Source organism: Pygoscelis adeliae, unplaced genomic scaffold (assembly GCF_000699105.1).
Source record: "Pygoscelis adeliae isolate BGI_AS28 unplaced genomic scaffold, ASM69910v1 Scaffold38, whole genome shotgun sequence".
Taxonomy (NCBI): domain Eukaryota; kingdom Metazoa; phylum Chordata; class Aves; order Sphenisciformes; family Spheniscidae; genus Pygoscelis; species Pygoscelis adeliae.
In genome coordinates this window covers 15,087,676-15,105,378 of record NW_008825614.1, presented here as the reverse complement: position 1 = coordinate 15,105,378, position 17,703 = coordinate 15,087,676, and the positions used below count along the sequence as shown (strand labels likewise).

The 17,703-nt window shown below is 39.6% G+C and overlaps 1 protein-coding gene across 1 annotated transcript in view; it reads left to right on the top strand.

Moving 5' to 3' along the window:
- KIAA1549 (KIAA1549 ortholog) overlaps positions 1–17,703 on the top strand; it is a 79,053-nt gene that overhangs the window by 52,975 nt on the left and 8,375 nt on the right. Inside the window, exons 12-18 of the mRNA XM_009332942.1 lie at positions 5,200–5,405; positions 7,130–7,353; positions 8,516–8,660; positions 10,315–10,548; positions 11,572–11,624; positions 15,386–15,531; positions 17,378–17,532. Coding sequence (XP_009331217.1) covers positions 5,200–5,405; positions 7,130–7,353; positions 8,516–8,660; positions 10,315–10,548; positions 11,572–11,624; positions 15,386–15,531; positions 17,378–17,532 — 1,163 coding nt within the window. The remainder of the gene's footprint in view (positions 1–5,199; positions 5,406–7,129; positions 7,354–8,515; positions 8,661–10,314; positions 10,549–11,571; positions 11,625–15,385; positions 15,532–17,377; positions 17,533–17,703) is intronic.

Sequence of the window (17,703 nt, the reverse complement as noted above, 5' to 3'; positions counted from 1 at the left end):
AGGAATGAATCTTCCCTCCTTTTCTCTCCCACACACCCCTGGCAAACCTCTTTCCATTTAGGCCTAATTGTGGCTCTTGTGGTAGCAGTCTTGCAGACAGTTACATGGGCAGTAGAGGTCACAGCAGGACTTGATGCAGCATGGGTATATGTCTGTAACTGTAACTTCGAAAAAGTGAGATTAAAGAAAAGAGACCGGAGAGGTAAATGTTCTACAAATAAGTTCTAATTCAGAAATCAAAAATGCCTTCATGATTGTGCTTTAGAAAGGTGAAATCCAGTGCTAATACATTAATAACAGTGACATTTTTTTGTAAAGAATCATCTTCGTTCCAGTTAAAGTGCCACCATTTGTCTTGGAGGTACCCTAAGATATATTTCTTTCCTCATTGAAAAGTTGAAAAAACACTGCAAACCCACTTTCATTTTTTAATTGAAACATTCTTTTAAATTCTTTTCCTGTTTAAAAGTGTGCGGTTAACTGTGCGTACAAAAACACTAAGTGTTTTTTCTGAGAGCCTTTTGGGTTTAGATGCCTTGCTCCTTGCTTGAGGTTTTTAGTTACCAGATCTTTGCCTTAAATCACAATAGTCTTCCTAGAGAAAGTTCTGATACTGAATATCTGGTAAAGGAGTTTGTGATATCCCCATCTGTTCTTAATACACATGGCCTTGACAGCAGCAGAAACTGAGAAGAAGAAAATATTGACCACGTCGTGAGCAGTCTCTTCGGTAAATTGAATGTTTTTCCACATACTCCGTGAAGTACCAGCTGAGATGGAAAGATGACTACTGAGGAATGCAGTGCCCCTGAAATTCAGATCACAGCAGACAATCTTCTGGTTTTGCTTATGTTGAAGAAATGAGATTGAGGAATATGTAAGATAGTTTATATTAAACTGCTAGCTCTTGGGTGGCTAAACAGCAAGTTCAATAACGTATGATTCTTAAACTTTCATAATGTGGACTACTCCTGGAAGAGCAAGGGTGATGGAGCAGGCTTTCCTCTGTAACGAACATGTAAGAAAACAAAGCACAGGATCTGCTAATGTGACTAAAAAGTTATACTTCCTAATAATTCAGCAGGCAGCATATGCTGTATGTACTTTACACAATTTACAAAAATAAGATACTGTACTGATGCTATATATGTTTTCAGTGCCTTGGGTTTGCTCTAAGGACCAGAAATGATGTCCAAGTAAATATGTAGGAAAACAATTATGCTATGACAGAGCTCATCTCAGGATGGTTTATGAGTTGCTCCGACCTATTCTGTTGCCCTTATTTAGTGCTCTCCCATTTCTTCTTACCTGGGGACTCCATTTTTGTCTCTGCATTTTCCATCTGGCTTAAAACTTTGTGTAAGGTTTAACATTTCCTTTTGGTGTAGAAGTGTTAGGTATTGCTGCATCTGAATTATCTGGCAAAGGCAGCAAGGATATTGAGTAAAATGTGTCCTTTTTACCTATCATGCTCTTACTGGATCAAATATACTATTTTTTCAGCATTTGGTGCCTCTAGTTTGGAAATCATAGGGACTATTTTTAGCATTCAGAATTGGAGGCACTGTCTGCAGAGAGCTCTCTGTTAAATGGCAGATTCAGCTCCCTTCTTGGGCAGCTGAGGCTTGGCAGTTTGATCCAAGTTCATGCATTTCATTCAAAAGTAAATGCAATCATCTTACTGCTGTGTGTTTTTTCCAGTTGCCATTCCAGCTGAATTATTTGTAATAATTACTGTGTTGTCTCTTCTTTTTCCTTTATGTTGTCAGGAGCAAACAGAGTGGGTAAGTAACCAGAGCTGGTAGTTGAGTACAAATATGAATAGAGGTGCTGGGGTAGCTGCAATTATATCTTAAGGGTGGAAGGATTTGTCTTCCGAGTCTAAAAAAACAAAATTGCTTTTGAGCTATTGAAGTATAAAAAATTCTCAGTAACACAAATTATAGTCATCCAATTTAGGCACATTTTTCTAATTTCCTCCCAATTCTTCCAAATTATTGAGGAAAACATCACTGTGAAAGAAGCAAAACTGAGGCAGCTGTTGGTCCTGAAACTAGCTTTGTATAAACAAGTTAGAGATATTGTTAGAGTTAGCGTCTTTACTGGAAGCCCGAGACAAATGCAAACTACCTGCAAAGAAGCACAAATATTTTCTCGTCAGCTAGTGTTTTTCTGGTCAGGACTGAGACATAGCAAAGACGGGGCAGGAGAAAGCTGACATTAATAATGCATACCATATCTAGTGATAAATTAAGGACTGTGTCCTCTGATAGCAGTTTCCATCTTATAATGGTAGAGAAGGATGGATATAAGGCTGGCAATGATGCTTTCCATTGTTGGGTTTGTACAAGTAATTAATGAGAATCAACAGCTGCATCCTGGGGACATAATCTACTGGGATACAAAGAAATTTATCTGAAACTGCATACTCTGGCATGATTCAAATATCAGTGGATCAGTGGAAGATTCCCATTGACTTTACCTGATTTTGGATTAGGCTTCATGCAGCTTCGTTGCTGTGTCTTTTGTTTTCATTTCAAGAGGGTGCAGGAAGCAATAGCCTTCCTCTATCTCCAACTGTATTTGTTTTCATATGAAATCATACCTTCCTGCAGAGCCATTCATTTTCCTGACATTTCAGTTCAATTAGTAGTTTCAACCCAGGGAATAGTGATGAAGGTTGATCCTGACGTGTGACCTATATGGGCTAGTTGTTTAAACGTGTTCTGTCCAGTATTTGGGTATTAATTCCTCTCCATTATTTCTCAGCCTCAGCTGTCTAGTCTGAGATCAAAATTTCATTCATATAGTGCCATCTGATAGCTTTGTAAGGAAGATTTTCTAACCATGGACAATAGTGTAATATTAGAACTTTGAAATGAGAAATCATTCTTATTCACTCTGTCAAAACTTCTAAAGGAGCTCATTCATGTGTTGAGTTAGAAACCATTTCTCCTTTTGTTGTACGTGTACAGCATTTTGCAGTTCCCAGCTTTCTTATCTACTTTACTATACTTCCATCTTGGTTTGTATTTATAGACACATTCAGTGTATGCACACAGAGAAGATTTAAAAGTCAGATGCAGCTTATGAGTTTTTTTTTTTGTGTGTGTGTGTGTGCATCTTTTCTGCAAAAGAGGATAACATATAATGTTACTGTAGAGCATTACCAAAATTTGACAGTGGGACTTTTGGACAGTTTTACAAAATGAGTTTAAGAACCGTTTCAGCTCAGGGGCCTCTGCCAAGCACTTGTTTGTGTGTGCAGAAGGAAAGGTTTTGGATGAAATTATAAAGATTCAGAATGAATGCTCAGCATAATTGAATATATTGGACCTTGCTAACCAAGTAATATGAAAATAATCTTAATATTTTATGTTGGAGGTCAGTGAGCTTTGATAACTGCTATTAAGACTGGAAAGGTTGGAAAAAATGGCTAATGTACAGGGAAAGTGAGAAAGATGGATGCAGAAGTTCAGATTTCCATTGCACTACAGGATCGCTCTGAGGGATTCACACTAACTACTTAATACATCTTGTGCCCCTCTCTGAGAGGCAATGCTTGCACGCTTCTAAGAAATGCATGAAGATGGGGCTGTGAAGATGACAAATGGTAAAGACCGTATAAATAGCTACAGAAGAGAGATGGATATATTTCACTTAGGCTCTGTGTCTTGCAAAACATTTGGGACACAGATCTTGAGTGGAACTGTTTACCTTCTTTTTAAGGACACATACACAGGAAAGTCACATTTATAAATGATGCATAACATTTATAAATGTGTACACTTGACAATGCATTGATCAAGCTTGAGAAATATGAAAAATAAGAATTTTGCTTAACTTATGGCCAGATTGCTTTCCAGCCCCAAAGTAATGTGCTATGAATATAATAAAGTGTACCATTCCTTCCCTCTCCTGCTCCATTTTTGTGCTAGAAGAGAGAAGCAAAGGAGCAAGTCATCTACTGTGATCTTCTACAGAAGATAGCGTTCACTCCTGTTCTGAACCCTATACTTCATTACCAGCATGTGTTGCAAATGGATCAGAGCAGTGGCTGTTTTCTTTTCCTTCTTGTCTGTCGGAGTTGGATCAGGTTGATCAACAATTGATTCTGTATTGGAATCAAATCAGATTCTCCTTCTGATTTGAATCTGAGAACCACAGCCCATTATTAGAAGTCTGTGCAAGAACGTGGGACTATGTCCCTCTACTGTGTGTGTTCCTCGATAAGACGAGTCACAAATCTTAATCTCTTATTGCCTATGTTTCATGCTGAAAAGCAGTTTGAGGTTTTGTGGCGTTACCATGTGGACAAGACAAAAGATTATTTTGAAAGTCTTCAGTAGTTTTTGCAAGCCTAATCCACATAACAGTCCCTGTTGTTGGCCTAGCTCCAGCAAAAAATACTTAAATATGTGCTTAACTGCAGACCACTGGGGTGATCCTACAGATTTCAAGTCTTTTGAGGGAGATGACCCATTTCTGTTGCAGTGATTAACTGTTGGCAGGACCAGGGGTGCAACTTTCATGTGTTTTGGTTTCCATAATGTCTTTTGCTGATTGTATCTGAGTTGATATAACCTCTTCAACAAATTACAACATGGCAATATTTGTGCATCTTGCTTATTACTATGTGAACTGTTTATCCTGTCACAGAGAAGAAAACAGTACTTTCTTTAAAAGCTTTAATCAGTAAAATGTCTGTAGAATTCTTTGTGTTTTTTGTGGATTTCTAAGGGGGGGGGTTATTTAGTTCATATATCACTCCTCCTATCACTTAAGAACTGCATTTTGCAGTGAGACATCTTTTATTGCTCTTTGAACCTCCATTTGAGGAATTTGCATCTCCTTAAGTACTGATAAGAGGAACTATTAGCAGTATGTACTTGAACAGCTTTTTATAGAGTAAAGTAGATTGAGATTTTGGGGGTTTGCAAATGCCAAGAGCTTGATTTACAGAAATAAAGAATGACCGCTTACCTTCTGGAAATACAGTGGAAAAATGTTTATAATTTGCAAACCACTGGGTAAACTTGTTGTATACTAAATGTGAATCAGCTGGAAGGCCTATAGGGCAAATTAAACACAGATGGAAAACATGACATAGTCTTGTAGCATAGCCTCTGTAGAGCTTAACATTTGACTGAGATAACCCTAGCAGCACTACTTTACTCTGTATTTGTTCTGGTGATTTAGGACCTCCTCAGACCAGCAGTGGAAATGAGCAGCATTCCTCAGCCTCTATCTTCGAACATGTGGATAGGATGTCACGTTCCTCAGATGCCAGCAGACGGGTCCCAAGCAAGATCCAGCTGATTGCTATGCAACCGATGGCAGCACCTCCGGTTCAGAACTCAGTGCTTTCTGATCGAGTAGCAGAGACCAACAAAATTAATAAAGAGGTATTTTTAAAGTGCTTTGAATGTTTGTGGAGGATTGTGTGCCCAGCCAAGAGGGAAGTGAAAAGTATCCATTTTCTTGTCAGGAGTTCCTCGTTAGTTCCTGAGGAGTTCAATTTTGACAGGTTACAGGAATAATCCTATTTCCGTCCAGAGAGATAATCTGACCGGTTTTTTTAAGGTCTTAAATACTGAGAGAGGAACAAATTTGATGGTCAGAGTACCTTGTGTTACCATCCTTTTGCTAGTCAGCAGGACATGACTTACGAGAGTTGTGTTAATGTGTGAGAATTGGAACGTCTGGCCCACCTTGGTTTTCATTCTACACCATTCTTTTGACTTTTCAGCAATTCAGGAAGTGGGTTATACAAACAAGTTATCTCAAGACATTCTAGGGTGTGAATTTGCAGCGCGTTCATTGCTTCCAGCTTGTGATATGTTTATATAACAGCAAACGTACAGAAACTTCCTGCTTTCTCTGAGGCTCATGTTACTGTAAGCAGAATATGAGCACGCCTGGGGCATTAGGAGAGAAGGTAATGCGCTGTAAAACCACATCATACACTGCCTGACAGTACCATGTACCTGCATCCTGGTTTTGTACTGGGTATAAGATGTCATCTTCTCATAATTCAGAGTGGAAGATTACTGAAACCTTTAACTTAATTGTGTTAAGATACTGTGTTTCTGAGTACCTTACAGAAGAGAGGTAAATGCATATGTCTAGTATACATAGGTGAGAGGGGCCACAAAACAGAAATCTGATTATATGGGCAGAAGACACATAATTCTAACTATAAATGTAAAAAGCAAGTCTGGCTTGTGTCCCTTTTATGCTTTTTGGGGGATTTTCATGAGAGAATACACAAACATCAATTTTTATTTGCTTTTTAATTTGCTGCAGCAGATGTGTTCCAGAACTAGTCCAGCACAGGCAGAGCAGTTGTTGCTACCTGATCTGGTGCCCAAGTGTTTTCCATTGATAAGAATTATTTCAGTGAGTGTTGGGCCAGGACTTAAGTGTGGTCCTACAATAGCTTTTCCGAGATCATGAGGTGCACTCTAGGAAATTTGAAAAAAAGGTGGGAGAGAGGCATGAAAACTCAGCCTGCGTGAAGACGTAGAGCTGATAACGCCATGTTCATCTAGGGACCTGGGCCTTTGTATTGCTGCTACGTTTCTGCATAGCTTATATTCTGCATAGCTTCTCATGCTTAGCAGAGGCACCGAGTTATGAGCTCAATTAGCTCTTTAATTTCTTGCTTCTTATGTGGTGAAGGTCATTAAAGGGAATGGGTGACAGACTTCACCACTATTGATCAAATGCATCTCTGTTTGACAAGCAAAGGTAGATGTAGCCTGTACTGGTTAGTCTTATTTTTTCGGAGCAGTGTCACTTCTGGCAGACAGCAGGAGTTTTTTGTGTTCCTCCTGCCTTTTTTTAACAAACTGCCACCTCTCTCTAATTGCACCTGCTGTGCTGGCAATCGTATTATGTATAATAGTACATTACCCGGGGAAACAGTGGGGATACTGCAAAATATCCAAGAAAGAAAGTGTGTTTACAAATTGTGTGACTTATTTTAATCCTTCAGAGATTTGGGGGAGGGAGGGGCAAGCAGGGAATAGAGGAAGAGAGGTTTACAAAAGAGCAGCAAAAAGTTCTGTTTGCAAAAACTACAAATGAAACATGCGGTTGATTTTTTTTTTTCCCCTCCTTCTTCAAGATACAAACAGCCCTGAGGCATAAATCTGAGATTGAGCATCACCGCAATAAGATTCGTCTTCGTGCCAAGCGCAAAGGGCACTATGAATTTCCAGTGGTGGATGATGTGGTAGTGGTTGACTCCAAAGAACAGCACAGAATATACCGCAAGGCACAGATGCAGATTGACAAGATCTTGGATCCTGGAGGCAGTGTGCCTACTGTCTTCATAGAGCCCAGGAAGAGGTAGGATTTCAAAGATGGGAAAGAACAATTTTCTTTTAGAGTCAGCGTCCAAAGTATGTCAAACCTGTACTTCTGAAGTTTCAGAGCTTAAAATCATTTTGATCCCTAGTTGGATTTGAGTTATCTAAGTGAAAAGGTTTGGGTTGTTCTAAACATTTTTATTTATTTCAGTATATGCCAGTGTGTTTCAGTATGTGCCAGAAAAAATTATTCTTTTACAAGTTCTCAGGGGTGAATTCTCAATAAATAAAGCCAAATGTATGAAAGTTGTCTTAAAACAATTTAGTATTTGCGCTGCCATTTGTTTGAATAATTCTTGTGTGGTGTAGAGGGATCAAAATTGTAATGTAAGCACTAAAAAAAGAAACATGGAAAATACAAACTGCAAGAAATAATATTTTTATAAAGGGGGGAAAAGATGCAAAATAAGGAAACCCTTGAACAGCTTACAAAGCATGAAGATTCTGAATTTTAAAGGCAAATTCACAAATCAACAAGATAACCTTTTACATATTCCCTCTGGGTGATGAGGCATGTTTGTCAGCCTCACAGATCTGCCTTCCTGGCATTATATTTCCAGAGAAGGTCTTCCCTGGGCTGTGTTTAGAGCTTATGAATACTGGCACCTGTTCCTGGAGCACTGGTACCCTGTGACTGCTTCTGCACTGATAGAAAGTAGCTTTTCCCCAGCTACATGGGTTCCTTAGCTGGTTTGCCTGGTAGGGTTAAACCCAACATGCCAAGCGCAAAGCCTTGTTGGCAGCGTGGTCTGTTCTGCTGCTGCAAATGTGTCAGACATTGGTCTGGGAGGTCTGGAGAGGCACTGGCAAGGGCTGGAGCATGGACAGCTTTGAAAGATGGATGTAGAAGGGAAGTGACACTGGAGAGAGTTCAAGGGAGGAGGGGGACAGTTTGGAGAGCTGTCAATGAGAGTGTTGTTAGGAGAAGCTTGAGGAGAGAGATTCAAGGCTAACTAATGGGACTGGCATAAAAAACTGGGAAAGGGAAGAGAAACAGGGCTGAGGCAAGGATGGCTTGGAGAGAATGGGCAGAGGAGCTCAACCTTGAGTGGGGTGAGAAGAAAAATTGTAAAAAGAAATGTGATTACCTTTATCTTGTTTGTTTTTTCTCTCTCTCTGCTTTTTGTTTTCTTCCTGTTAAGTTCTCGTGCAAAACGTTCTCCCAAGCAGCGTCGGCGACATCAGATGAATGGTAGTCCTATCGATGCAGAAAAGGACAGGTTAATCACAACTGACAGTGATGGGACATACAAAAGGCCTCCAGGAGTCAATAACTCTGCATATATTGTATGTATGTCTCTTGAATGACAGGAGTGCTCTGATAATTGTAATGGCAGTTGTGACATGGAGAGGTTTTTGGCCTTCTGACTATGGTCTGTAGAGCTAATTTCAGTTACATGTAGTTAACATGTAAATCAAAGTGAAACTAGGATTTCATTGGCTGTCAGTATTAAGCAGTAAAATTCTGCCAAGTATTCCTGGATAATAAAGAGGCCAAGAACCAAAACCTTGTTTTCATTAATGCCACTGTATTATGCACATGAAAATGTGCTTGGCATGTTCCACAATATGTTGAACATAGTTTCATTCTAGTCCAATTTGCTGGATGTTATATATTGGTATGTTACAGAAAATTTCATCCTTTGCTCTCACAGAGTGGAAGACTCAGTTCCTTTCATGAGACATTTTCTCATCTTTAAAATGTGGGAATTAATTATTAATGAAAGAGAAACATGTCTTTGTACTGCAGAAACTTGAAACAATTCCAGTACAATGTCTTGAAAATTAATTTTGTTTCCGCTCTAAAAAAGGCAAAGACACAGGAGAATGCTTCTGTTCGATCATATCCATGTCACAAACTGTATTTAGGCATCTTTAACTTCTAAGCAGACTTTACTAAGCCTAATGCTAATATTGGAAACCCCTGGACAGTTTTCATCTTGAAAGATGGTTTAATAATTTTAAGAATTTCACCATTAGCTGCATATGCAGTCAAGTGACCACAATGTCGATTTCTGCGGTTTCCTTCTGCGTTCAAACAAGAATGTGATGATTTTAATGTCATGCTGCAGCAGAATGAATTATCATCTGAAGCTGTTTAATTAAGATGTGTCACACAGCAAGCTCAGCCCCTTTGGCATCTGTAGCGAGACAGTACTCAGAATGCTAAGTTCCCAACGAAGTAGAGGCTTTTGCATCTTGACGACTGATTTTGCAGTCTGCGCGCAGTGGTAAGAATGAGCTTTGATAATAAGTCTGCTGCTGCAAAGCTCGTTTAATTTCCTGTTACTGATGAACAATAAGCCCATGTGGTAAGATCCCAGGTAGTAATTGCAATGCATGCCTCAGGTATTGCTGCTATGAAGCACTTATATGAATCCCATTCAGGTGATGATGCACCCAAGTTCAAGTTCTGTGCAGCAAACCACTTAGTTGCTTAACAGCTCCCTTTGTGTGTTTTTCTAGGAGGTAATAATTTTTTAATATTACTGCTGATGTGGTCAGTTGTAAGCTAAAGACTGAATTAATTTCTTGGAACTGCAAAAGATGCAGAGAAGTCAAAGATGTAGACAGAGCTGATTGTCTTTTCTAGGTGGAGCAAATGCTCTCTGCATGACTTCAGTACATGCTTGCAAACCGCAAGATTTCTGTTATAGCTGAGTAACTCTTGCACAAAGCTCCACTGCCTTACCTGAGATCAGAGTGTTTCAGATCACACACACATTTGAACAGGTGGTGTCATGTATGTGCATGCATACGTGCATGCAGAAGTGGGGAAGGTAAGGGGCAGGTTTTGTCCAGCACCGGCACTTGTGCCATTTATCTCATTGTGGTTCTGGCAGAGAAAATGTTGCTCAGACTTAAGGCCTACAGGGGCTTGGAAGCTGGCTGGTTAGACCTTCTCTCTGGCTGCCCTTCACATTCTTTCTGTTTCCTCCAGTCTGATCCAGACTTGCCTCCTGAACCTCAGACATCATCTTCAGCTGATCTGGGGAAGTTCCCCGGCTTGCCTTCCCACCCAGTCTCCCAGTACGTCCCACCGCAGCCATCCATTGAAGAGGCTCGGCAAACCATGCACTCGCTGCTGGATGATGCTTTTGCGCTGGTGGCTCCCAGCAGCCAAGCAGCCAATTCCACAGCCGTCACACCACCCGGGGTCTCTGCAGGACAGCCGGTAAACAACACTCCTGCTCGAGCAGGGAGGGGAACCACATGCACCCAGTGGGGATCACCTTATGGTCCAACTCAGGCAGTAAACAACCCATTTAATGTGAGTGATTCAATTTAAAAGGCTTTTCTGGGCAGGTAGTTAGCACCAGTTGAGCTGTGGTCACTGTTATTGTGCCCTTGCTGTCAGGACTTATCACAAATGTGGAACAGTTTCTGGAACCAGGAGAATTCAGAAACGACTGTTGCAAGATGGTGAACTTGCTTTTTAAGCCGTTTGGATTCTTTTCCCTTTTCCTATCCCAACCACAAGAGAAGATAGGAGTTCTCCTCCTTTAGGGTAACTTTTCTGTTCTTCTCAGTTACCATCTTTCACAGATCAGTCTTGTTACGTCCAAGAGTAAAGCTTTATTTTTTAAAATATATGTGCTAGTTCATATTTTGACAACGAAAAAAGAATGTGTTGGGCTTAGGTCATATTTTTCAGCAGGGCATCCAAATGCTTCCAGGAGGTGAGGGATAAGGAAGCAGTATTTCTGTGTATGATTTTTTGCATTTTATGGAGCACTGAGACACATGGATAATCTTTTAGGTAATCTCGCGTTCCACAACAATTCAGTAGAAGTTTCATAATGCCATTGGACTCTTGAGTCCAAGCCTCGTGGCCTTTCTGCTGCAGTCTGATGCTGGTTGAGGTATAAAGAGATTTCCAAATGCAAAGCTTCATTTGCTGAAAGTTTTAAGCTAAGTAGACATTGGAGCAGCCCTTGATCTTGTGCAAGTGAGAGGAAGTATTTTTGAAAGGTTTTTAAGTTAAGACTCTGATCAGGCAGAAGAGAGTGCTAGCCCACTGTAGCAGTGATTCCCAGATCTTGTGCTGCTGGGTTTGTAAAACTAAGCTCTTACGGTTGCAATCAAGTCACACATACAGGCCTAGTGATCTCTGCCATTCGTCACTTAAAAGGCTGACAGTGGACTCCCCAGGGTATGCATTTTGATTTTAATTTGTTTTTTTTCATTCTTCTGACAGAGATACGTGGAATTTGGAATGACTCCGCCAACAGCACCAGGTCTCCTACCAAGGTAGCTTTTCACTGACAGAATTATCATTTATTATTTTCCTTGCAATTCCTCGAGTTCTTACTGGCACTGGTATATTATTATGCAAAGTACTGTAGAAATGAGAAGTAACAGGAGTCCAGATCCAGCCTGCGTAATTTATTTATGTAGCATGAATGATATATGCATGCTGTATGGAATCCAAGCCTCCATTTAAAAGAAATGTGTTTCTAGCTCTTTGGCTATAGAGATACGCTTCCAAATACTGAGTAGACCACTGAGTTTCAGCTTTTAGACAGTCTGAAACAGTTACTCAGATGCATGTAATTCTCCCAGTATTCTCGCTTTCATCTTGTTTCTGTAGCCTCAGGGCAACACTCACTCGCAAAAGCTTGCAGATGACTAAGAGATTCATTCTATTTTTAACCAAGTTGAGAACAAATTACAGACCATGGTGACCCTTGCAGAGAAAGCCTGCCTTGCAGGCCTATTATTATAAAATCAGGAGGGAAGAACAGATTTTCCATCTTCTCCTGGCCTTGCTGTGGGAGAATCATGTAAAGAGAAGAAAACAATTGTCCAGGTGACTGTTAATTACATGTTTGGTATCTGTTTTAACTACACGTGAAGTTGGACTCTTGAGTCGTCGTACCCACTGTGGTCAGACTTGTCTCACCCTCTCCAAGCTGCTGCAGCCAAGGTGGTAAAAAGGTGGCTTCATGCCGCTCTCTCATTACCTTCTTCCAGGTCACCATGTGAGATGAAATCCCATTGGTATCAGTGTCATTCATTAGATTTCACCTAAAGTCTTCACTGCCTTGGAAACTTGATGGTAAAATGGATATGAAGAACTTTCCTTTATCCATTGTTCTGCAACCTGATTTTGAAAAGACCAGCTAGAAAAGGAGGAGTCTCTAAGCACATTTTATTACTTAGGTCTTGGCTGAAGGTGACAGTTTCAGTGTGTGTGGAGCATACATGAAATGCACACAGTATGCAATGCAGTGTATTTTTTGTAATTTCAGTTACCTTGAAGATTGAGCTTTGAGACTGCCAACAGAAAGCATAACCAATTGTTTGTTATTGAGGATTTTCTCTTTGTTAGCCTCTTATGCATTCAAGGGAAATGTGATAAATTAATCATGAAAGTGCTGTAACCCATGTTAATACGCCTGAGCAAGATAGTGTCTTTGCAACATATTTTTTGTTCAAAAGTGTATCAACCTTTGGCATGGACACTCTGGATTTCTTTAAGTTGCAAATTAATGGCATCATTATTAATAGTTCAAATGCTGGCTCTGCCAGTGCTGGCAGATTAAGTTAACGATCTGCAAGGTCGTTGGCCTTAACAGGAAGAATTCCTTTAAATTTTCATTAAAATAGAAGGTTTCCTAAAGCTCGGTCAATAGAAAACAAGGAAAGAGTTGTCATGGTTGTGGAGTGGGGCTTATGCTGAAATTCGGAAGATAATTATAAACAAATTGATAGAGACAGTGCACCAATTAGAGGAAGGAAAAATAACCTGAGGTCAGTATGATTACGTGCCATATATCAATGTCATAGTCCATGGGCTTAAATATCCAATGCATGGAATAATAGTTGGGTGACCGTACTGTTCCCTTCTCTGTGCAAATGCAGTCAGCATCTTTAATGGGGTGGAACCAACCTGGGTTAAAAAAAAAAAAAAATTTAAATGTAAAAGACCTAGGTCACATAACAGCTAGGCAAACATAAAGGCACAATGAACAGCTTTTACCAGAAAATGAATATTGCATCATGCAGCAGAGATAGAGATGCATAGCCATAGTGGGTTAGTGGTGTAAAATTGATTTCTGGGGCGGTATCTCCCCACTTAATTAAATAACTAGAGATTAATAATTTTTTTTGAATGTGCAAAGATGAATTGAAGGGTGGGTCTCAGTGTGGAAATAGGAAGGAGAACTAGAAAGCTTGTATGATACGGATTCAGAGTTGTATCCTGTTTTTATACTCTTCTGTTGATCTCTGACTTTAAAGAGTAGCTATATCTATCTATTATAAAGAAGATTGAGAGGAGAGGGTGATGGGTTATCGAACGTGCACCTTTCAAGTACAAACCTATCGGCAATAAAGGATATACTTCCGGTCCTCTGAAAAATTGGCTCAAAAATAACACATTTGCAGTAATGTTGAGAAAATATTTTCTTTAGACAACATCAAAAAATTGTAGTAATTTATCAGCTACAAGATTCCAGCTCAGCATTGCAGGCATAAAGGGCCAGGTGATCACATGCTTTACTGGTTACAGTAATTAACATAACAGAAGTGACATTGTTAAACATTACCTACCCATTCAGGCATTTATTTTAACTAGCTTGTAAGTCTGGTTGGAAATGGTTTCCTCTGGATCTGCTGAGTGGACAGGTGGGATTGTATGCAAGGGAGCTGGGGAAATTCTGACACTTCCACAATGGGATTGTTGCAGCTTGAACCACTTATACCGCCTCCACTTAATACTGTATGGCAAGTAGCTAGTACTTTAATTTACAATTACTTGTTTGTGCTTTATTGGGGTCTTATTTGGCTTTATTAGGCTATTTATTATTATGTCAGCTTTCTTTGCTATCTGGCTGTCATACAAAGGTGGTTAGTTTTCCAAATAAAGCACAAATCAAGAATAGTTTGAATTAGATGCAGTCAAGGGATTTTCCTGTAAAACAAAAGGGTGTAAAACTGAGGTCTTGAGCAATGGGATAGGTTGCAGTCCATAGCCTAGAAGGGCTTAGATGCCGTTCTCGTAAAAAGCATATAAAATTCGTCCCTATTCCTCCCTTTGTGTAATTTCATGTGCCTGACTTAGGATGTTTGTCTCACTTTGCTTCCTTTATACTCACCAGTGAGAGGCTCCTGCAGAAAATTATTTAGTGAACCTAATCTTTTGCTTTGAATGCCTCCTGAGGAGTGTGTCTCTCTTCTTTGATCATACCTGGAGTCTAAGAGAGACTAGCCTAGTAACCTAAGCACCTGAAGTTTGGGCATCCACACCTCCACTGTATTGACAGGCATCAATAATCCTTGAAAACTCAGCTGCCATCAGTCTTTTACAATATAATCTCACCACGCCAGGGTTAAGATATGCTAATGGGAAGCACAGGAAAAGCAGCGTTTCCATCTTCTCTACTCCTGTTCTGTGAATGAATTATAGGGTTTCTTTTACAAGTCCTATTACCTTGGCACAATAATGAAGTCAGTTCATACGTGCTAATGACAGCTTTGAGTAGTTTGATGAATCTTAAAGAGCAAAGTTTTGAAAATTTCCTGAGAAATTATCAGAACGCTTGATGAAATAATAATTGTTCATGAAATACACATGTAATGCAGTTTGTATTATTTGATTTAGACCAAAACTCTGTGCCCAGAAACTCAAGTAAGTCAGATTTGTTGCTAAGATAAGCAGCTACATCACTACTGAAGTCTTCTTTTTCTTTTTTTTTTTTCATTGAAGATGCTTTTTTTCCCTAAGGGGAAAACAAGATCTATGGGCTTTTTTTCTCTGCACTGGGAGACTGCAACATGTGGAAAAACACTTGTGTGAAATTTTGTTAGAGTTTCTAACTCCTATTCCTGTGCAGCGCAGGTCATGAAGGAGGAATATATTCCTCAGATGTAATTATTTTCTTTAACATTTAAGGTCAAAATGTACATTAAAAGGCATCATAAAGGGTTGTTGTATGAGGTACACCTGCATTACTGCTTCTAATTAGGTAATTCACTTATTGTAATCTTGAGTCCTTACTTTTCCACAGGCAGAACTTTGGGCCAGGTTTTCTTCAACCTGCAGAGTTAATGCACCCAGACCAGCAGCCACCTGAGGCTCAGTATTCCTCCAGAGGGATATACTCAGAGGAAATGCCACCAGTGGCACGGCCACGACCAGTTGGAAGCACTGCAGGTACACTTCACTTAAGTTGAATATGCGCTAAAATGACTGATCCTTTTCCGTATCTGCTCTTACACTGAGGTCACCATTAAGACGTCATTCTCCTTCAGCTACTACACTTGAAATGTGGTCCTTGTCTTCACTGCCAAAAAAAAGTGATCACAAATTGAGGTTAACTTTACATCCATAGGACCTTGCAGAAAAAGGCAGTGCTTTGCCACCTTTTTAGTATCTTACAAGTATTGGTTATCACAGAGCGTATTTTCAAAAAAACCCATTCTCCAAGAATGGAAAATTACTTAATTGTTTTAGAGCATACAGTGTATGCTAACTTTCCACTGCTGACTATTTCTTTTGTGCTAAATGAGCTAACTGATGCATCCCAAATTAGCCTGCTAAATAACAATTTTTTTAATACTTTTCTGCATCTTTCTTTCTCATTTCTCTTCCTAGAAATGTATGCATAAAAGCAGGATCTTTTAGCTTCTGATGATATTATCTATTGCTGCTGTCCCATATGAAATCATCTTCCCTGATTTCATTGTGAGATAATTTCTGTAGCACTCATCAATGCTATCATGAATAAGATTCTAACATCACATGGCAATTAAGCAGCAAACACTGATTCTGAGAATAAAATATTCTATTCTTATGCAAATGCCACAGTTAATTTTCTCCCAGAGAAATGTTTTCTTCCTGGGGAGTTGAAAAAGACTGGAAATATGATCATATACTCATGTCAGAGTCCTAGTTTTGATAGCTGCTATCCTCTCCCTGTAGATGTTAAATGAATGAGAATGACAGGGATGTAGTGAGTGTTACAGTTTAATGATGATTATTTTATTGTCTGATTCACACTATTCTCTAAATGTTTATGTATATTCTGCTTTAAAGTTTGGAGGCAATTCAGATTATTAGTTCCTGTCCTTCAGGTTCATTATGTGCAAATATCAAACTTCTCAAATATGGGTTTTTTGAGGGGAAAATATGAAAGTGACCTAACTGTCCATCACGTAAATCACACTGTTTTTGTCTTTTCCTCCCTTTTTGTACATACGCACACAGTTTTCTCTTATGTATCTGTGGGTTTATTAAATGTTTCTAATGAATAATAAAATATAATAATAAAATAATTTTTGTTTCCCTGTGGGAGGAAATTCAGGAAAAAGGAAAGCTGGCATGTTGTTACATGTCTCTTGCAATTAATGGTGGTGGCTGTCCTTGCATGTGTTTGAAAGCAGCGGGAGGGAAGGGAAAGGAGAAAGGAGGAGGTTAGCTTTCAGGCTGAAAGGAGATACAGTGTGTTCTGACCTTCTTGTTAGTCAACGACAGCATCGTTTAATATTTAACCACAAAGCAAAGCTGAAAGAACCATACTCTTACATAGTCATGTATTTTGTTCTTCTGAGAGATGGAATAGAAAACAGTCTGAAGAGTTAGGATCTTGCCAGTGTGATGCAAATAAGGTGTACCACAGGAGCAAGTGTCTTCTCTTTGCTGCTAAGTAATTTACATGAAAGCATTGCCAGGGCTTTCAGTAAACGCTGTTTGGAAAGGGCTGGCATATTTTTTGAATGAAGTGTAGTCCATGTCTGAGATGCATGTATCTCAATCTCTTCTTTCAGTGCAGTGGTAATGAAAAGCATCACACTCAAATGAACTCCACAAAATGCACGTAACTTTTCCTTCTTTATTCTACACTGACAGCCTTCTTTCTGCTGATTTTTTTATTAATTGCACAGAAACAGAGCTCCACTTTCTTCTTGTCTCCTGCTTCCAACAAAGTTTTATATTGTCATTTGTCTGCCCTACAAACTTTACTGTGTATAAAGATGAAAAAACAATATTTGCTTTTAAGGTTCTCAGATACAGCACCTCACTCAGGTGGGAATTGCTAGCAGGATCGGAGGTCAACAAGTGGAGATCCCCTCAGGCAGAGCAGGGCATGGCCAGCCGGGGGGGCCAGGGTGGCCGCAGTACCGTGGAGAGGATGAATATGCTAGGCGAGATGCAGTGAGTACTGTGTTACACATTTGCATAGTTTCTGAAGTAGTGATATGTTCGGGTATTTTTTTTCCTGCATTACTGTTTGGAACTTTTTCCTCCTGGAATACTTTCAGTTGCTTCTCTGACATTCTTTGCTTTGCTCTTCGAACGCTTGTTAGCTCTTCTAACTTCTGCTTG